Source organism: Dermacentor andersoni, chromosome 1 (genome assembly GCF_023375885.2).
Source record: "Dermacentor andersoni chromosome 1, qqDerAnde1_hic_scaffold, whole genome shotgun sequence".
In the NCBI taxonomy this organism is placed as follows: domain Eukaryota; kingdom Metazoa; phylum Arthropoda; class Arachnida; order Ixodida; family Ixodidae; genus Dermacentor; species Dermacentor andersoni.
Genome location: NC_092814.1, coordinates 163,383,855 through 163,406,644, shown reverse-complemented (window position 1 = coordinate 163,406,644; position 22,790 = coordinate 163,383,855). Strand labels below are relative to the sequence as shown.

Sequence of the window (22,790 nt, the reverse complement as noted above, 5' to 3'; positions counted from 1 at the left end):
ATCTTGCACTCAGTGCAAGATACTACCTTTATTATTTATTATTATTAGGCACATTACATTATTGCCATTTGCCAAAAAAAAATCTGAAGCTGTGTTTTATGTACAAAATTAAGTGAATTTTTTTTAAATTACGCTTGGTGCAGGGTTGTGGAAGTACTCGCGGCACCCCAACTACTTTGGGGAAATCACGCTATGGTGGGGAATCTTCCTGATCTCTACCAATGTGCTCAGGGGGGCCGAATGGGTGGCTGTACTCAGCCCCCTTTTCATCACAGCCATCATCCTTTTCCTCAGTGGAGTACCCCTGCTGGAGAACAGCGCCGACATACGCTATGGCTGGTGTGTGCCGCATATTTGATATGGCTTGTGGCTTGCCAGCGTTTATCATACTCAACTTGGGTGCACAGTGAATGCTGTGCACCCAAGTAGAACAGTAGCATGGATGCCATATATAACAGGGTGCCATGCTTTCTTAAATGGACCATAAAGATGATGTTATACTTCATTTATTTGCTTTTGAGAATTTCAATCCAGGTTCCTCCTGCTGTGTTTCATTGGTTCTATGCTGATTAAATGTTTCTAAAAAATGCAGGTTAAACAAAGCCAATTAGTACACTCCTCATTCCCTTGCTTTTCCTTGTTTTCTCACTCACTTCTAAAAAGAATTGTGAAAATTATCATTGTGTGAGCAAAAGGAGCGGACAGGGTGATATCTGTAGCTAACACAAATCTCTCTCCACCTAATGCTGTCATCATTACGCCATCAGGAAAGTGATTTTCCATGCAGACTTTTCAATTTCTTTTTCTACATTACAAGTGTAGAAACAGGCCTCAGTTGTAACGAGATACACAGCCCAGGAAAGTAAACTTTTGAATTGCTGGCTCATTTTAATAAAAATTGGAAGGCATGTTTAGAGCAATAGTACAGTACCAGGTGGTAAATTTTATTGCTCTAGAATATTTTGTCAATGTTATGGCCCTTTAAACGTTCCAAATGATTATGGTTAGTTGCAAAAGCTACTGTTCTAAAATGACAAGAAAGTTCAGTATTTTTGTGCCTTATATAATATTAGGAAGACCCAAACTATTCTAATGTGGAGCCACTTTTTTTATATTCCAGTAGTTGTCTTGGAAATATATATATATATATATATATATATATATCATTGGCACCACTAAAATTGCATTTTCACCTTGCATTCAATATTTGAATTTCTCTATTTTAAGGAAGGCGAAACATCCACAGTATACCATTCTGCATAAAATTTAACCCCAGAAAATTGTCTGAAGCTAATTACTCTGTATAATGTAATGTAGAAACTAGAGTTCTTAAAGGGCCCCTCACCAGGCCCCATAGAAGATTTTGGTTATATGGTGGAAGTTGTTACGTGTCCTCTAGGGAGCATTCTGCCACAAAAAATTTTTCAAATTGGCTCATTAATAGCCGAGATAGAAATATTTCAGTGCCGCAAACCCATGATTTCAGTAGGCGGGCTCCACTGCCAAGCAAGACGCTCTTTCCACTCGCCCCATCTAGCCTTCGCAAACGAAATTCCTTCCCTGCGTTCTCCCATACCAGACCTCGAGGATCGCGTGACGCATACGTCGCGCTATCTTTTTTCTTTTTTCTGGTGCTGCACATTTTCGTTGCCGGTGTCGCGCGCAAGCTGTTGCTTCATTCGCGCAGTGCACAATTTTGCGTGCTGTGCACAAGGAAACATGACTAGCGGTATAATTCAGTGCTACACAAATACTGAGGCAGAACAAGTGGATCTCGGAGCATGATCATGCGCTGGAACACGGTGAAAAATGGCATAGTTTCGGTACCTGCGCACGTGACTGCACAACCGTGGGAACAAGCAGACGAAGCGGAAGTACATCTCTCTTGCTTCGATGCGAAGTAAAGCGAGAAACATGCAGACATTCCGTTTGTGTGTTTTATTATTTCTCTAAACTTCAATTCGTCAATTCAAGCAACAGATCACACAAGTAACAGATGGTGCCATGAATAATTCTCAAAGTCACGTGTCACCATGAGCGACGTCACACTGCGGACTTGAGTACATAGGCGCAGGGACGCGAGTACGTCATCCTCACGCTTGGAGCGCGGCGGCCGCGAGGAGAAGGAAAAGGGGCATTCAGTTTGAAATTTCAGATCTTTCCGCAGCGCGTAGCGATGTAATACTTTGCAGACACGATCGTTATCACACAATGTATGCTCTGCGCTTGTCAGCTCAAAATGGCCAGACCTGGTGCGGGGCCCTTTAAGGTGAAAGCCTTATATTTGCCATGAAGTGAAAAATTTGGCATCCGGCATTATCATCTGACAGTACCAAAACCCACAAGACCAAGTGATGACGTCACGTTCCCGGTGCTGGACCTGCTGCAGCTCGCACTGCAAAATTCCACGATGAACAGCCACAGCGTCCAACCTGGCCCACTCCCAAAATTGCATTAAGGTGGATTAAAGTTGGTACAAATTAGAGCAAGGTGGATTAAGGTGCAGTTTTAATTTAAGGTGATAACTTGGACATGACCTCATGCTTTTGCCTTCAAATCATATAAGGATACTTTAAGTGACTGTCAACTTTTGAAAATGCAAACATAGCTAAAAAATGCAAAATGAGAAAAATGCCTTAAAAGATTCAGAATTGTGCCATTTTATTTGTACTTCACATGTGGCCTATAAAACCCTCTGGAACATGTTCCAAAAGGACTTCTTCTTGGGCAAGTTGGTGCTTAGATTTCCTAGGTATACTTTGTGGCACAAAATACATTTCTGGAAAAGGGACAGAAGAAAGGGAGACGCTTCACTGTCTCCCTTTCTTCTGTCCCTATTCCAGAAATGTATTTTGCGCCACAAAGTATACCTAGGAAACCTCTGGAACATATGTGAGGCCTTCTTGTATTCTGCAATCTTGTATGAAAATGACTTCCATTTTTTTTTTTTTGCAACTTTTGCACACACTGTTGCTTTCACTGTCACCTTGGGCATACATTACTTGAAGCTCATTTCTGAATGTACCCACCGTGGTTGCTTAGTGGCTATGGTGTTGGGCTGCTAAGCACGAGGTCGCAGGATCGAATCCCGGCCACGGCGGCCACATTTCGATGGGGGCGAAATGTGAAAACACCCATGTACTTGGATTTAGGTGCACGTTAAAGAAGCCCAGGTGGTTGAAATTTCCGGAGTCTCCCACTACGGTGTGCCTCATAATCAGAAAGTGGTTTCTGCATGTAAACCCCATAATTTTTAATTTTTTTCCAAATGTTATGCCATGTGTATGCCACAAATAGTGCCCAACTTCTCAAGCATTCTCTGAATCAGTTTTGTCCAGCACTTATTTTTATGACTGTCAGGGCTGTGGCCATTTGAAACACCAGAACAGACATGGACAGTGTTGCAGAAGAAGCCGCTGCGTCAATCTCTCACTGTGACCTGAAAAAGCCCAGAACACAAGCTAATTTTCCACACTGTCACTCGGCCACCTCAGGATGTCTCGTTCAGCTTTGTGAAACAATGTAGCTTTCCAAAGCTGTAGCATATGCCAAACTTGAGGGCCATTTTACACATGCAAATGTGCAAATGGCAAAGGGACCAAAAGCACAGCATGCACCGAAACGGTTGATATGTGTGAAGATGCATGTCCCAGGAAATTGGGGTGATGGTGTGAAGCCTCATGTAGTGGCAAATTGTAGTGAAGTGACACCGTTGGCACCATTCGAGTTTTCCTTACTTTGCATTTACTGCCCACATTTTTTTAGTTTTGGCTTCATTCATCAGCTTTTGCACTCATCTTATTGCACCTTGATGCCGCTGCTTGAGCTTATAAAAAAAGAGAGGAAAAGGCCTTTACAATGATAGTAGCCATTTCGTGCTATGCCTTTTCTTCTCACTACGAATGCGCTTCCAAAACAGTTATCCTGGGCACATTTCTTTTATCCAAGGCACCACCACAAATTCTCACTTTATTATTGTGCCAATGTGGCTGAAATTTTGCTGGCACTTTCTTGAATAATTGGGAAACCCAAAACTGCAAGAAACTTGGAACAAATCTTTTCTGGCCCATGTCGCACCATGTCCCCCCTTAAGGGCATATAAATTTTCTGTGTGCGCTTCTCTGACTTTTTTTTTTTTTTACTTGAAGGCTACAAATAAGCGCAGCTTGCTGTTTTCAGTCAGCTTACATTTTGTTCTTTTCACAATTTTACTTTTGTTTTACTCTGCCAATACCTTTATGTTGGCATGTGAGTCATTAACGATTCATCAGGCTTTCAAAGTGAAATGTCAAGAAATTTGTGTTTGCAGATTGGTACACACATATGCATGTCATCCCAGAGCCCTTCTGAACTATTGGCTGAAAAGCATTCACTTAGAAACATAGGAAAAGATTGTGAGAAGTGGTATGGTAGTTGCATCAGCAGTGCAGTGCATCTACCTCCAGAGTAATGCAGTTTGATTTCTTCACTGTATCTTACTACCTTGATTTTGTTATTTGTGTAGCCATTGAATTGTTACGTTTAGACAACATTTAAAATAATGACTTATTTCCATCTTCATATAACTGTGCAAAGGTGTGCTATGGACTTTCATACCTCCTCAAAAAAGTTTAGCATTACCTTTGAACACCAGCTTTTCGCTGTTGTAAAGCGAATGATTTCTTGTTCTCAAAACACTGATAAGTATCATAACATGTAACATTGCTATTTTGTCCAGCATGGAGGAGTACCAGCGGTACAAGCGAACCACCAGCCCCTTGGTGCCACTGCCTCCAGGACTCTACAGAGAGGTGCCATCTTGCTTCAAGTGTCTGATTTGCTTTGAGTTCCCAATTTACACAAATTCAAAGGCCATTGCAACATCCATATAACATATGTTGCGGCACCACTGCATTCTCTCTACAGGAAAAAAAAAGGCTACGGTAGTATGTTTGCCTTGGAATAGAAAGCAGCAAATATGCGAGGTTCACTACGATAGTCTCCACTAGATAACTAAGTGACGATTTTTGGCTAATTAGTTATGCACATAGATGTTAATGAAGGATACTGCACGGACAAAGGCACAGACTAGAGGAGACAGTGCTGTATATATAAACCCACCAGTCAGTGCCTTTGTTCATGTTGTTTCTCTGCTTAATATTGCCACTGAAGTTATTTATGCCTAGCAGCTCACAGCAGAAAGGTGAAAATATATGTATAAATCTTTGTGTATGTTTTAATATTTCAACGGCTACATAAAAGTTGGTTTCAAGTGTTTTAATGTTCTACTACACATACGTATACATTGAAATTCATGTTTCAATGCCAAGCAAAATGTATGCATTTAGAAGTAGCGATAATGCAAGTCTTCAAATGAGACTTATATCTCTAGCATGCATGTTCTGTTTATGACATGCGTGATGTGCCACAAAGGGTGAACTTTATTCTGTCTTGTGAGCAAACTAGTCAACATGTATGTTTGGCTTTGCAAAACAGCAAAATGCATATTTGGCTGCTTAGGTTACTCAAGATGGATTTTCTGACACCATGAGCACAGTTATGGTTGTCAGCTAAAGTATACTTTCAATTTATGTTAATTCAGCCTTGGCATGACAGGCAAAATTGGTTTGAATTACTGAAGTTTGAATAATACTCAAAATTCAAATTGAAATATTCAAAAGTTGCACCAAAGTGAACATTCATTTTCTGAGGTGTCTTGTGTGTTAGACTTTTTCCATGCACCAAGCAAGTGTTGCATAAATAGTCTTGCAATGAACTGCAGAGCCTGGCATTTGCACTTCAGGCATGTTTCAGTCACAGCTTCTTGGCCTCTTTGTTATCACCCCTGCTAGTTTGTGGAAGCCTCACCTATGGTGTGGCATGGCAGAAATTTGCACTGTCTTCATTGGTTTCTGGCTTGCACACTTCTGCTCTACTATCGTTGTTAATACGTGCTTCCATGTTGATGGTGCCCAGAAATGGCTTAATTTCTGCAGCTGAGAACTGAATCATGCCTTCTTTGTCGGCATTGTCATTCGCAAGAGTTAGGCTGCACTTTCTGTTATAGCTGCTGTTTCACAGTTTGACAGCTTGAGAGCATTTCCACACTTGCTCGAGCTAGTTCAATTTTTTTGGCAAGAGAGTGATAACTGACAATCACTTTGCAGCATTCTAATTTGAAATAAGAAATCTTTTTCTAAGAAGCACTGGGCACGTTTGCAAACTTTTAAACATACCTAATCAAATCAATGAAAAAATGAAAAACTGCCAAATTAATGGCAGTTGGCTGTTGTGTGCATCATGACCATTAGACAAAACAGACAAGTCACTTTACTTAGCTGTCCAGTTCTTAGAACATTTATTTGACAGTAATATTATCCAACTGAAACCTTCAAAGGCACTCTTTTTGAATTCTGTTGCAAAATAGAATGGGTAATAATTTTTACTAACTAGGATATTCCTTACTTTATACAAATAGAACTGAATGCCAGGACATCTGGTAAACTCAGTGAAAAACTTAAGGTTGTTTTTCAGTTTGCAGAATGCTGTAGGCTTGCAAGGATTTTAACTTGCTCTAAATTCAAACCCTGTGTAACTTTGGCTGGCCCACCACATTTGATGCATATATTGAATTCAACTAATTTAAACAACACTATACTGATGAATTCAAAAAAGTTTTGCTTTCATTGTCTTTTTGCCAGGAGAAACCCCTGGTTTTCTTGCTCAATGATCTTCTGGGAGACAGCCCCTTTCATAGCATTGAGCTGCCAAACATAAATATATTTGTAAAGTGCTGGTAAAATGGGATTATGGGTGATTCAGACATATATAAAATGAACTTCATTCTTAAGCATAATACCAGCTGCTAGTTGTTGATTTTATTAGCTTGTACTACCAAGATTCACCAGTCTTATGTGTATGGCTGCACTTCAGAACAGTGCTTTGTGTGTGTACCCATTCATTAAATGGTGTCTGTTTTGTTTGGCATACTACAAATGTTTTTCCAGTAATACAACTGCCCGATAATTGGAGAAAAAGCTGTAGTCTCGGGAAGTACAAGACATCCAGCACTGTTATACAGGATTTCAATGGGATAAGTAAACCTGCACCATGGTGTAAGGACAGGTGCTCCGATGACGACACTTGGCATGTCCCATTAATGCTGGGTGCCGTAGGATGGCACACATGACTAGGAGGCTTTGGGGCAGGCAAACACTGGACATGCATTACAGCCTGCATTATTCAGAGCCCTTGCTAGTGTCTATAATGCCACACTTGTGTTATTTAATTTCATGAAAGTTTCAGGAATGATGTTTAATTGCTGCTGGTAGGCACCTGAGCTGTTGTTTTGTTTCATCAGCTACTTTAGACGTCTCAAGAGTTTTTGTTTATTGAATGATGGAATCATTTATGGGCAAGTTCTTGTCATAGAGTTTCATACCAAATGTATAATACTTTGTTATTCTTGTGGTTCACTGCCTTCAGTTTGTGCTTGCCATTACATGAAGTGCATTCAGTGTTGGCAATTTTGATATGTTTATAGCTGTTTTCTCCCGAAATATTAGTTACCAGCTGCGATAACTCACTCATGAGTCACTCTGCTTGCTGCTTTTTTTTGTTTTCCTCCCCCTCTTTTTTTTTTTTTTTTGCCTCTTGCACATTTCTTTATATGCACTTCAATGGCAATCTGCCACACTACACTTGCAGTTGGGTCCTCTGTTTAGAAACAGCAAATATAGAAAATTTGTTTTTGCATCAGTCATACCTCCTGTTGCTCATCAGTATGAAGAACTTCTTGTTCATAGTCTCTCTCTGCCAGGCAGTGTCGCCACTCGAGCGAATGGCAAAACTTCTCTTCCTCTCTCTCACTTGCACTTTAGAATCTTCGTTGTTTACCATTTGTTGTAGATAGGGGCGTTAGTGAATGGTCATCAAGAATGAGTATGACTGAGTTTTCAACAGCAAAACAAAAGTTCTAAAAGCAGGTTGTCATTTTTGCAACCCCTTTCAAGCATTGTCACATGCCATCTGCTCAAACGAGCACCATAACCACACAGTTGGCGGCATTATCATCTGTTATGGCACCTGAGTGACTTGAATAATTACGGTGCAGGAAAGGAAGGATACATCACTGCTTTTATTTCTTTCAACACATTTCACATCCAACTATGGTCATTTGCATGTTCAAGTTCTCGACCATCAGCCCCTTTATGTGTGCAGTTATGCAGTGGTGTTCATGCAAAATGCCATTGCTTGTGAGAGACATCTCTCTAGAGAGCCACGGTGTCATTGGAGCAGCTGTCCTTCTTGCACTGTGTTCAGCGCTCACATAGCAATATGCAACACAGAAATGCAGCAATTTCATTGTTTAAGTAGCCATAGAGGCCTGAGTGGCTCATGTTTTACAGAATTATGCACTGTTTTACAGATTGCAAGCATAATTTACATATGAGATATTTCTTGCTGTTAGGCCTTAAAAATTGGTTTAACATTCTGCACGAATTACAGCACACTTTTACATAGAAAGCATATTTAGCGCCAGCGAACAATGGCTTGAGTTGCCAAACGTAAACATATTCGTAACGTGCTGGGAGTGCTGACGCTAAATATGCTTTCCAAGTCAGTTTACCAACATGCCCAACAAATGGCAATGCTGACTTTTACATGCTCTTCCAGAAATTACCAACTGACAGTGACAGCGGCCCTGCTGGAATTCATAAACAATGTAGTATTCAGAAATTTACAATTGTTGTGCTGGTGACTGAAATAAATGCACAAACAAATGGCTAAAACGAAATTAAACCAGTCTAGGAAGCCGGAAAGGGCATTATTGGGAAATGTGTACAGCATGAAATGTGAGGGTGAAAAAAGTCGATAGCCACACTAACTGTAGTGAGCAAGGTGTATTGTAAAAAGCTCTTTTAAAGATTCTCAGCAGTATCTCAGTTCATCCTTTCCTGCATTTCACTGCTCCATAATCATTTGTTGTTACGTTTGTGCTACAATGCATGCAGACACTTTGTTGAATATGAAAATCTGCATTGGAAGGTTTTACCTAAAGGGGGAATCGAGCATACTCACAGGTAGATCATAAATAATAACGTTTAAAAAAATATGCGTGTAGTTTTGCATGTCTGGCTGAGTATTGCAGGTGTTGCGTGTGCTACACTGGGGCTGATCAAGCACATTTGCGATAATGAGTGTAAAGGAAATAGCAAAAGGAATGCAATAGAACAGCTTCTTCAAAAAGAATTAGTGCAGGGTAAGAAGGAATGTCTGAATAATGGGTGAGTTTTCATATTCTGGAAATTGCCAATACTAATGGTGATGAGCCTCTCACTTTATTTTGCCATATGTGAGATTTGGGCTTACTAGCTCTGTAATGTCACCTCTACAGCAACTGTATTTAGGACGCCAGACATTTGAGCAGTTAGTTAATTTGATTTCATTATTTCATGATACTTCAGGATGGAAAATATAGATGCCAAGAACATTTGCCACTTAACACTCTCATATTCACTAATGGCATGTCAGTTACGTTTGAGGCTTCTTTATGATATTGTTTCACTTCCCATGACTGTCATCTGTTTGTTCAAACAGCGTATAGCAGCTCATTAGTGTACAGCACAGTTTTAGTATTACTGTGTAAAGATGAAGTACAGTAGTAGTAGTTACAGGTCATTAATGAAAATGACATGCAAAGTAGGCTAATTAGACATTAACAAATATTTAAGGTTAGTAACTGTATAGTAATTAGTGTTAGGCAGTAGAACCACACTGTTGTAACTGTGCCCATAGTTGAACTCTCATTACAGTTCAAGAAGGCACTGATTCATTTGAATTGTCATTCCCCCACAGGAACAATATTGTGACAGCGTGAGCCATACAGCACTTTATGCTGGTCTGGATAAACTAAATGTTACAGAAAGGAGTTCTATTTCTAATACCTTTCATGTTATCTGATAGTCTAACATTATTCTTTGCATTATTTTCTAAAATAATAAATAAATGTATGGTGGTAATTCTCACTGGCAGCTCTTCTGATGCTGCAGTTCTGTGTCACCAGAACTGCCATGTTTATCATTGCTTAGGTGCAGTGCATAGGGAGGTTTCAAAGGTTTCCATTTTATGCAGTTGTCAACTGAATGCTGCACATAATCTTAAAATCTGGATTCCATGTAGCAGGACTGATTCTTAAAGGTGCCCTGAAATGCTTTTTAAAGATAGTAAGAAAGCATTGCCGATGTGTAGAATAGGCTCCTGAGGAAATGTGTGCCAAATATTATTACAGTGCATGCGGAAGCGAATTTTCAACCTCGTGTCAAAAACAGTGAAAAATCACTTTCTCTTGCCTCCACAATGTCATCATGCAGTGTCATTGCGAGCAGCGATGCCTACCAACAGCAATTGGCTGACTTCATGATTGTGAGAACATTATCAGTAATACTATATTGCTAATTTTGAGTTAAATAGATCAAAAATATGTATGTCTACGATCTCAAAAAGACGAATATCATTTCATCTTTGCACTGCCAGTCTACACACGACATTTGCACGTAGCTGCGTCTGCTGCTGCGGCCTCCAAGGTAGCAGCAGCATGCTGTGCAGCGCAGTTTACCGCAGCTGCCATGGGATGCCACAATGAGCCTTCTCGCCACCAAGATGCCCAACTTTTGGGTGGGGCTTTACCCCCTTGGTTTCTCCCCTGTGTAGCTTCCAGTGCCCTAGTGGAGACGAAAGGAGAGAGAAAGCCACTCATCGGTGTGATAAGTACGTCTAACTCCGCTTACACTTGAAGGATTCAAAATAATTTTGCGGCAGGACATTTGTAAGGCAATGTCCTTTAACAGTGACGCCATTTTATGATTGATTAGAAAAGTGTTTCAGGGCACCTTTAGATGTAATATAGCTTATTCAATGCTTTTACAGAAGCAGGCTGAGGGTTTGAAGAGCCAAAATGATGGAGATGAAAAAGAAAGGCAGCTAGATATGACATTTTTGCTTTCCTGTCTATGAAAGTCTTACTTCTTTGCACCCTCAATGCGTCAGAACAATTAGCCTGAAAATCAATGTTTGTTTGAGAAAAGCAGGTATCAAGACAAAGTAAACCACTGTTATGGCTCCTCAGTTACTGTTCTCTGAAAAACTGCATAAGTTGCAGGTCAAAAAAAAAAACATCCTATCTGAACAAATAAATGTGAAGAAGTATACTTTTTACAGCTGATAAAATAAAATATAGATACCATGCATCCCCTATCATGCACCGAGCTTTAAAAAAAAGATTGATCACTTTGCATGAACAAATCTAATTGGATATTGTTCACGGATGAGCTGAGCAGCCACCAGTAATATTGTTCCTGACGTTCCATGACTTCATTATAAATTATCTAGCTCATTAGTTACCATCCTAATTGCCAAGGTGTCAATTAAAAAGAGTTATAGGAAACTATAAGTAACATCAAGCTGGGATGTTTTCAGCAAGATACTATTTGAATGCTTATTTCTGTCTGGCTGAAAAAGAAAGCTTGTGAAACATGAGAAATACCCCGTGGCTACACACCCGTTCACACTAGAAAGCAGCACCCTCAAACATGCTCACGAGAGCTGGAAAAGGATGTTGCAGCACGAAAGCTTACACTATCTCGGGCACCTTTTGCATTGCAGGTAGGCAATGTGGGAGGAAACACTCGTGCATTTTGTTTTATTATGTTTAATTAACTGATGCAGCTCTGTTAGCTATTTATGAGACGTTATGCTACGCATATTTGGCTTGTGTGTGCAACAATCTCCTATAAGAAATTCAGTTCACAGTACATTGTGAGTGCCATATAGTCATAATGGCTACCTTCAAAGCTTTGTTTTCTCTTTTTGAGTAATTTGACATTTTGTTTCATTACTGCATCATAATTTCCTAATTTCTGAAGAGATACAGATCTGCTGATATTTGGCAAAAATAAACACTGCACTGCCACACGCCTGTCCATATTCGAGGTGTAGCTTTGGGATAAAAAGCCCCAATAATTCCTACTTTCAATTCTACAAACATTTTTCGCACTTCTTTCATTTTGGTAGGTTGTAAGGAGCATCTAAAGATACTCCTGTTGCAACAAAATTACTGATCTAGGAAAATAAATGTGTGGTACCAGCCATCTTACTATAGCAGAGTTCTGCTACACTGTTATGTTCACAAACAGGAAAGCTTAGGTTATCTATCAAAGTTCACTTCAATTGTCACGATTTGTTTTGAAAAAAAAAAAAAGTTGCAGTCGCAGTTTTACAGAGTTGTCCTTGTATTTGTGGAACTGGTTTGTGGCACTATGCAAATTTTTGCACCAGCTCTCCATTCAGTGTTTTGTCAGTTGGAAATACAGAAAGCACTATCAGTGCCTGGCTATCATTAAGCTGCTGTCAAGTCACTAGTATTTAACCATAACCTTGAAATGTGATGCTAGATTGGCATTCTCTTTTATGTAGCACTATTTTTCTTTTCTTGTAGTATTTAGGAACTATTATACTTAGATATTGAGATTTCAGGTCTGTTGCTCTCTGGATGAAGTTCATAGTGCCTACAGCAGCCTAACCATTGCATATATAGAAGTTAAAAGTATGGTACTTCTAATTAATTCCTCAAACTTTACGCAAGGGAATGATCAAGAAAGGTATGAGGTAGTGCCCTATGTAAAGTCGCAAGAAAAGTGGTAAAGGCAGTTTTGTCAGTGCTATACACAATGGCAATATACTATCTTCAAAGTAGCTGTGTTTGCACCCATAAATCCTTTGTAAGAATGCCTATGTCACAGTGACGAAAAGAGATATGCATTAATATTAAGTACACGAATGCAAATAGGAGTATAGTAGGAAAGGTTTATTTAAGGATGGTAGTTATGCAGATTTGGCACCGAGATCTCATAGTTTGCATAAATTCAAAAGGAATTTTTTGGCAGCTGGAGAATAAAAAACAGTTATACAGTGCAGAACATGATGAAGCCTTGAATAAATTTGATTTCATCGGTAATATTGTACTGAAACTATTTATAACTAAATTGTTTTCCAATTTGTGCTTACACGAAAGTTACGTGTAATGCTGGTAAAACACGGAGTAATTTTTTGTAGGTGTTTTTATAACCTGTCACAGCCATTCATTTTTTAATTTGTTTCATCTCCAGGTTTTTTTACTTATGCATATACACAAGGTTTCTTTCCTGTAGTTCAAATCTGGAAACCTTGCAGTGCTGCACATAAACAATGAATATAATTAAAAGGCATCTTTTATTCACATACCATTTACATATTGGGTGTAATTTTTTCTGTATAAACCACGTGTGCGTTATCTTCAAGAAAGGAAATATTACAGTGGATTAACCCCTCCCATGCCACGTTATTGCCCCGAATTCTGACCAAAGATGGCCAGATTATTTAAAAAAAAACCAGTTGTCAACATGTTTTAATTCCCCCAGAAAAGATAATGTTGCTTTTCCTTGCACCACCTCACGAATTGTATGTTGCCATCTGACAAAAGCACGACTAATCACTGAGACAAAACTAGGCTTGCTCATGGCATTGCTAGACAATGCAAAGTACCACTGAGAAGTTGAGCTCGTCCTTGGCTGTTTTTACCAGAAATACATGGATGAAGCCAGCTCGTTCAAGGCACGGAAGGAGTTAATATCATATGTTAGTCTACATTTATACTTAGTAGGACTGTTTCTGTTTTACTAGAAACAATTTTCTAGCAGTGTGATAGAAAGTTATGTTCACATGTCCTTTTAATTTTAGACAAGACTGCTGTCAGCAGCTTTGCTCTTGCTTTGCAAAAATCTTGGTCTTTGAGCTGCGACTGTTATTTCAAACTGTAGCTGTAGCATGCAGCAAGGTCTTGCTTTATATCTTGGAGAATTTCAGAACTGTGTATATGTTTGTTAGTAGATGGCACGTACCCCCATAGCCTCTGTCCCACTCCCACATACCTGCCAAGCACTGGAATGCTGCCACTGCAGCTAACCACAGCTGCACAAAATGAGCTGTTCTACCATTATGTAGAAACACTGGCTCTGTATAGTGAAGATAATTTATAACATTGCAATGTATCTGTTCTTAAGGTATTAATTGTTCAATGTAGCTAATAAGTACATCTAGGCACATAGGCATTTGCACATTTGTTCACACAGAAGAAATGTAGATTACAGCATTCAGCTTAGCTCAAATCCACTCTCCCAATTAGAAAATAGTTCTGAATATGAAGCTAGAGGTTGTTCTAAGTTGGCACCACAACTGTGAATGTACCGGCATAGAATCTTTTAATTTTAATGGTTTATTCATGCTATTTGAAATATTGTGTATATTTCAATTCCTGTATATATATATATATATATATATATATGACTATACAGATCTCACTGAATGGTGATATTAACATAGTATTTTTTTTTATCTCAGTAACTAATATATGAGGTCTTCCTATGTAGTGTGATTGATCACAGTAGAGCTTCATTATACAGTTTAAAGAGCGCAATATAGTAGCTGTTTATGCCCATGGTTCATAGCCTCCAGTGCCAAAAGTAATAAATACCACCAGTTTTTTACACATCTTAAGAAATCACCTTCGGCAGATAACACAGTTCTGAATATATTACACAGCTGCATTACTTGAAGGGGCAGAAATTAGTTGTACCACAATTCACTAGGGGTGTTTGAATAGCAAAAATTTCAAATCAAATCGAGTACAAATATTTGAGAAAAATGATCTTGAAATATCAAATATTCCAAATTTCTAAAAAAATAAGTGGAATGAAAAGTCCCATGGAGTCTATTTGGCAACAAAAGGCTTGCTTACATTATTTGATGTTTAATGTCATTAACAACAGGATGTCAGGTCACCTGTAAAGCTTGTAAATGGGAAAAAAAGGAAAGTATGATTGTATCTGGGGCACGATGACAATGACAGTAATAAAAAAAAGAAAGGAAGCAGCTGTACATCACAGATGCATGCAGTAGAGTGTAGTGCTCATTAAAGTACAATAGTACTGCACTGCGTATTGTTTTGAAGGAATCCAAGCATGGCGAAATTGGCCAAATATTAAATAGCTTTGTCTAAGTAGAGACAGCAAAATCGTAGACTGCTTAAGGCGAGACATGCTTACTTAATGGCTGGTAACTGTTGTGCATAAGTGACCTCCTCCATGTTCAGGAACTGGATCATCTGCAAAAGAACCGTGGCTCTCACGGACCAGAATCATTCAGACAAGTCTCCATTTCTATCAGTCTTTCTGCCTGTAGACTGCAAAAACTGTTGTTGTCCCTTAAAGTATTTAAATGAAATGAATATTCGGCAAATTCGAATGGTGATTTCTTGAATACAAATCGAATTGAATACAAATCTAAATATGAATTGAACTGCAAAGATTTGATTGATATTTGATTTATATTTAGAATTTTGAATATTTGCACGCCCCTTGAATTGACAATCTGCAATAAGCTAATCAACAAATTCTACTAATCAACTTATGTTTAATTACATTAATGCACATATTACATTTGCAGGATTTGAGCCAACCAGTGCTCAAAGCTTGTCTGTTTTATGTGAATTTCGAGACTAGCGAGAGTGTTGAGGTGTGAATTCCCAATACTGCAGCGAAATGTGCCAGCGTTTCAGTTATTTGCTTACAAGGCCTTTGTTATGCATTGCGAGACAAAGTTGCATGACACACCAATATATTTTGTTACATATTGAGGGTTTATATCTCAAACGTGGTACTGTCCTGATGATTCCTACTGAATGGTCATGCCATGATAATTGACTGGTCTCAGTTGCACAACTGTAATGTGTGCCCTAAGCTCACTGATCAAAAATGTAATTAGAGCAGTTGTGTAAGTAAGCCGTTAACTGCACATTGTTATTTGCTGTGCTATTAACATCCACCTTTTTGAATAACCGATCTGAAAAGCAAGATTCGTGTTATTTGTCAGGGCCGATTCTTCAAAAATGCTGGCAGATGAAAAAAAAAGTGGTAGGTGTGTTCTGTTTACCGTAAGCAACCAGTTAGCATCGCTAATTGTTTTCGAATGCATCGGTACCGCATTTGTGCTAATGGTTTAGTACAATTTTCTTGAGATGAGTGTGCCAAAATACTGAGGCATGATGCAACATTACAGCTACTACGGCTACCTTAACTTAGTCCAAGTGGACGTGCAGGCATAGATGATGGGCTTTAATTATGATCAAGCATAATGTATAAACAAAAGTATTCAATAGTTACAAGTGTTATGTTGCATGTGTACAAGTTCTTGCATCTCTACAATGTGCTCATAAGTCTCATAAGGAGTGGTAGTGCTCCAATTGCAGCGGTGGTCTCACGGAAGCAATGAACGATTGCTCTTGTGCAGACGCTCAAATGCACATGTTCTTTTTACAAACGGTACTGTTGCGACTAACATAAAGTTTCACTGGGTCAACAGGATCACATTTAAGTGTTAAAAAAGTGTTCCTCCTAGGGCACACACACGTCATGGCAGCATTTCTCAGGCTGGTACATGTCCTCCAAGGGAAGTTTTTGAACACCGCAATAGTGCTCCCGTTTGCCTAGTGGAATTGTTAGTTCTTTCTCTTTTTTTAATTCCCTACTACAGAGAAATCACGTGCTCTCAAAATGTGTTTTTTTAACCACAGGTGACAACTATATCATCCTGTACTACTATATTCTTTTTGTTGAACCACAGGAGACTACATCATCCTGAACACTAATTGGAAGCTGCTGTTCATCCGCTGTTTTGTTTTTATATTTATGAATTATGCAAATTGTTTGTTAGAATTGTTGATTACCTTTAATTCCTGTAGATACACTAGTCACATTTGTTTTCACCATGTAGATTACCTCATGTATAACTAATTCTAGCTGTGTAGTTGTATTTTTTTCTATCTACTTCCCCAAAATTATGCATTATGCCTGTACCTGCAGAACACAGAGTTTGCATGAGTTTCATTGTATGAGGTATAATTTTGTATTTGTACACACACGAATCACTGCAATCTTTAGAAGGGTGTTATAACCTACGCAACCATGTAAAATTTTAAAATATCCCACCTTCATATTTTTGTCATATATCCTACATTTCAATCATCTGAAAAAACATGCTCAAGTCACTGCAATCATTGCCATAGCTTTCCTATTACTGGAAACTATATACCAATACTTCTTTTTTTTTATGTTTAGCTTCAGTGTAATAGTCAAGCTTGAAGCATATTATAAGAGCACTGCAGAGAAGCTTAGAGTACCTAGCTTAATAGAGGAAACTGTGAGAGTGGAAACTGTGAGAGTTTTACAATTACAATACTAAACAGTAGCATAACCCTGTGCCAAAAGAAACCAATGCCTTCCATTTCAAGATTGCACTTGTTGTTATCCTGTTGAAACCTTACAAGTCCAGACTGGTTTCGTATGACACTAGCAGAGACTGAATTTTTATTTGAATGTCTATTTTTTCATTGTGCCAGAACTTCTAAGCATAATTAATCTTGTGTAAGTGAATTTTAGCACATGGGATTGAAGATAGATTTAGAAGAGCCTACCCCACAACCGAACAGCACTAAGGCCAAGAAAGAAGAAATGAAATACAAATGCATACTTAAAGCTAAAATTGTTGGTCCACTACATAAAACACATTTACTCATTTATAAAACTACCATATTATCTTCAACAACATATTCAAATGCCATATTTTTGCACATATTAGCCATGCCAGAAACACAATTTCAGTGGTAATTACAGGATATATGCGGATTTTCAGCTTGATGTGGCTTCATGGCAATGTATGCCACTGTCAGTGGGCCCATAGTCAAATGCCATAGCAGATGTTTCAGCAGCAACTGTCTCTAATGAATAAAAATAGTGAATTCGAGACTGAGTGGTAATGATCACTGGTCATTATTCATAGCACTGGCAGTTATCAGAAATTATGCAATAACGACCTGTAAGCTCTTGAATTAACTAAAGCTTGCTTTTACTTTTACTAACTTTGCCATATATGTTGCACTTACGAAATTGCAGCCATTTAGTGCACAAGGCGTTGCACTGATTTCTAGATGTTGCCCTCCAAAACCAACCTTGAAATTGATAGGTTTTCAACATAGCTTGGTGTCGCAGTGCTTATGAAAGGCTTTGTAGGAAAGTATGTAAACTGCCAGCACATTTCACTGTTTGTAGATGAAAATCTTTACACTCGTGCTGGTCTTTGCATTCCTACTAGGTGGCACTGAACAGCTTCAATTTTACAGTTGTAATATGTGTGCTAAAGTTAGTAATGAACAGATAGTGGAATTTAACAAAAGAGCTTGCTGGCAATTAGTGCACACTTTATAATGTCCATCACTGCTGGGAATTCTGGGAATTTTGTGTTCAATCCTCTATTTTTTAAAAGGAGTACTGACACAATATTTTCAACTTCTTTTGTTGAATGAAGGTCTTTGACCTCTAAACTAAACTGAAAAGTGGCAAGCCTCAGAGCAACCTAAATAATTCACTATAATAGTTTTCTAAAACCACTTTCAGTTTCTTTTCCCAGGAGGCGACTGTATCATGATGTCATGACACAGAATGTGGTCACATGGAAGGGTGACATCACAACATTTTGGCACCGGCTCACTCAGCAGCCTGTTATGCTGCTACTCAATGCACAGCCCAAGGTATCAGGTGTATATGCATCATGATGCATACACCCCCTATGAAAGGAAACTGAAACTTGTTCATACAAAGCTATTATACCAGGTGTTTATGCAAAGACTTTAAGCAATTTTTAAAAAATTGCCTGTGGCAAACAGCACAACTCTAGTTCTTGAGCTGGTCTACTAGAAAATGCAGACATTACTTGCCTAAGAAGTCAAAATAGATAATGGACTAATTAACAAAATTTGACTAAGTTTTTAGCTAATTACCGGTACATATCAAGGCACATCTTGCATTTGACAAATTGTAGCCAGGGGGGTTCACAAGGCAGAGCCACTTGGAATGAATTCTCAGGATTACACTAGTTTCGAGACACTAATTCCTGAACTTTGCAAAGAAATAAATTGGCAGTCCTGTTACTTTTCTGCTTCAATGCATGAAATAGTGTTCTGGTAAAATGGTAGGTGGAACAACAGTGTATTCTTGCTGCAAATTTGATGGCACATATCTCGAAAATGGTGTCATCCACAAAATTCTTTTTAAATGGATATGCCTAGCAGTCGCACCGGCTACAATCTGTAAATTGCAATATGTGCCGTACGGTAATTTGTTAAAAGCTTTATTTGTGAATTTTGTTAGTCGATTACACATTTCAATTTCTCGTGCAAGTAATGTACACCTCTTAGAGTAAACCAGCTCAAGGACTAGAACTGTGCTATCTGCAACAGGCGATATTTAACAATTGCATAATGTATTCCCAGGAACACCTGGCACAGTAAGTTATTTAGGGTTCAGGCTTTCCTGTACTTTTTCTGCAGGTTCAAGGCCCAGGACCTTCACTTAACACAAAAAAAAAATGTAAATGTAAAGTCTAAAATGTGATGTCAGTACTAATTTAATAACTGAAAACATTCATCGCTGAAAACTCGCTATGTAAGCACTGCTGTGTTGATGGGTTAGTGAAGATCAAAAGTCGAGCAAATTCCTCAGAGGCATGTAACTTCAGCACTGCCTCGATGAAAAATGTTCCTGGATGGTTATCTCAATTCTTTGTGACATTAAGAATGAGGGGATTTATTATTTTTTTTTAAATAGGCACAGATGCAAAACAGGGACGTGAGAAACATTAAAAGTACAATGCACCAATGTGTCCATTTTTTGTAGGCCTGCCTTTCTGAACCACGAATCCCTACTAACTTGCTCGGCTTTCTGTTGTTCTAAGTGGGGGAATCACTTTTACATGGCTTTGAAGAAGAGAATATTTATTTAGCATAATTATTGTTTTTGATTTTCCATAGTGTCCATCTGACATGACAATTAAATGTGTGAAAAATATTGTATCAGTGGTTGAAGGCTGCTACAAAATCTTATTTTGCCTCTTTTTGTTGTTAAATGCAAATAAAACAGAGGATACAGCACTGTATAGCGATTGCTGCACTTAGATTATTGAACACTTTTATAAATTTATAATTAGCAATGACAGACTATTGCATCATCCCTTTCTTAATGCCTATCTTCTTGCTCTTGGTTTTATAATATAACAGCTGGTTATGGCTTTAAATAAGCTAAGGGGCGTTCAGGTCTAACGATACTGCAAAACGCTAAAGTGCTCTTGTCATATTTAACTTGCAGGTAACATCTTTCCATTCTGGATTGTGTCGTTTGCATCTCGGTAAAACGAGAGCTCTAGCCTGGCTGACATGCCAAATAATTGCGATTGTTGCCTGAATGTCTTTTATTAAAAACATAACTTTAATCTGTTTATATACTAAGTAAACAGTAACTAGTCAGTACTGCTCTAATAATTTTACTTTTCTGCTTTCACATTAAGTTTATTATAGGTTTGACAAATCTGTTAAGTAATCACTACCAGTTCACACATGGTTTTCATAAATCAGTGTGAGCACACTAAACATCTGGTCTCTGACCACAAAGCTAGTAGTTGATTGCAGTAAATTAGAACTGGGAGCTACAGTAGCTAATGAGATATGGTTACAACTGCTAAGGATTTTTCACGTGATTGAACCACACAAAAACAGACTGGCACTGTGATGCAGCCCAATGTGCAGAGCTCATTTAAAGGCTGTCCTATTTGGAAAACTGCAGAAATTGGACGATACGGACATAAGAGTAGCCCTAGCTGCTTTGCATAGTTTTCTTTGCCTTTACTAGCTGGCAGCGTTTCTTGAACTTCATATTTTTCTATAGCATGTACTATTAGCATATTAATAAGTTTGAACTCTTCCAAAATGTTCCAAATGGCCAATCACACTTTTTTACAAGCTGTTGAAAACATAAGTTACTATAGATGTTTGACTCCTGCTACTGCAGCAGCTAAATCCCTAGTCTGTACAAGAATTCTCAGAATTATCTCTGCATTTACAGTAGTACAATGGCTTGCAGGCCTTTTTCATTGAAACATGTTTACAGATCATACAAACCATGTTTGCCAAAACTATTTTGTCTTGCAGCTTACTACCTGTAAGCAATGTATGACAAATGTGTTGCCAATGATGCATTGAACAGCAGGTTTACCAACACACAATGTCAGCTTGGTTGACCTAACTTAATTTTGCCTATTGGATAGAAAATGTTTACATTTTGTACAGGGATTTGGAGTTTTCACACCCAAGTAACCACAGGTATCCACGGCATATTCTATAAAGTCCAAACATCCAGTGTCAAGACAGAATGCATGGGGCTATCCATCAGTGAACATTTGCATTGAACTTCAACTGAATATGTGAATGGCATCGATAAATGTCTTTTAAAATATTTAGACAGATTTGTGAATGCTCCGAGCAGACCTCGAGCGTCATGGCAGCTTCACTCTGCCCTTCCTAAACACTTATCCTGTGCATTTTGCGAGACGTACAGGACATAGGCTAGGCTCAGGAAAAGTGCGAACCGTGCTTGTCTGGAGGATCTTCTTTTGTACCCGGAAAAGAAAATTCTCACTAAGGATACATCGCATCAAGTACAAACTGTGGAATGGAAACTTCGTCACATTAAATCGTAACTATATATACTTCTCTGGGCATATAAAGGCAGTCTTATACCTCATCTTAAAACACATAAGAGTGGACACCGTGACCAAATCCTTGTATCAAAAATATAATGGCTTTGACATCCTTTTCTTAAAAATATAATGCCTCACTTAATGCATGACACACGTAGTGGTCTTGCATTACGTAGTGGACACATAGTGGAGCACAAGTGCATACAATTGCGCTCAACATCTATAGTTTATACATGGCACTGGAACAGCACACATAACAGGACAAGAAAGTGAGAGTTTGTCTCAGTTTCTTGTCATGTTGTGCACTGTTTTTAACTGTGTAAAATTAATTGTTCCGGAGGACACATTACTCACTATATGATAAGGGTGTGCAAGTACTGGTTTTGAAACACGACTGGTTATGGATCACATAGTCACAGTACCAAATCGAACAGCACGTTTCCACTCGACACTTTTCCAATTGACATTTCAACATCATTGTACCAGAATTTCCCATGGTCTTGCCAGGCATTCATAAATCTGCTATATATCCTAAAGGAATGTGTATTGTACATCCCGTGGTTATCCGAGGTTACTTGGGAAAGTGCTGCAAACTTTCCCTAATATGTCGGTAACTTGCAAAGACTTTTTCTCCAATGATGAAGGATATGTCACACTTTTGTTTTCCAGCAACAAATGTTCCTATGTTGCTCTAATTCCAGAGCAGATCCTTTTAATATACCTGATTTTTACCTCAACCCCAATGTACAACTTTACAATATGTAACTTTTGCCTATATTGTTAATAAATGGTGCTTACCCTGTTGTATGACTGCGTAAATCATTTGTAAACCATGTATAAAACAAGGAATCTGTAATTGTCTCAAGGTGCTGTCCACAAACCAAGTTTAGGCATCTTTTTGCATGTGCACTAAATCATTCTACAGGGCGTTTCACGTAACCTGAGCCAAACTTTAAAAATATGCAAATGCCACATAGCTGGACCAAACCAAGGTTATCTTGTTTGCTGTCGCTTGGAGATGCATGGATTATTTTTTCCATTTTGCCTGATTACATAATTATTCTTAATCAACTTCTCAATTATTATATATAGACGGAAAGTGTCAATGAGAAAATTGTGGAGCAACGTTAAAA

General features: G+C 38.5%; 1 protein-coding gene across 1 annotated transcript in view; it reads left to right on the top strand.

The window, feature by feature from the left end:
- LOC126547082 (uncharacterized) overlaps positions 1-22,462 on the top strand; it is a 36,392-nt gene extending 13,930 nt beyond the window's left edge. The window contains exons 5-6 of the mRNA XM_050194934.3: positions 144-339; positions 4,718-22,462. Of these exons, the coding sequence (XP_050050891.1) occupies positions 144-339; positions 4,718-4,871 (350 nt within the window). The 3' untranslated portion in view covers positions 4,872-22,462. The remainder of the gene's footprint in view (positions 1-143; positions 340-4,717) is intronic.
- Positions 22,463-22,790: the final 328 nt, after the last annotated feature.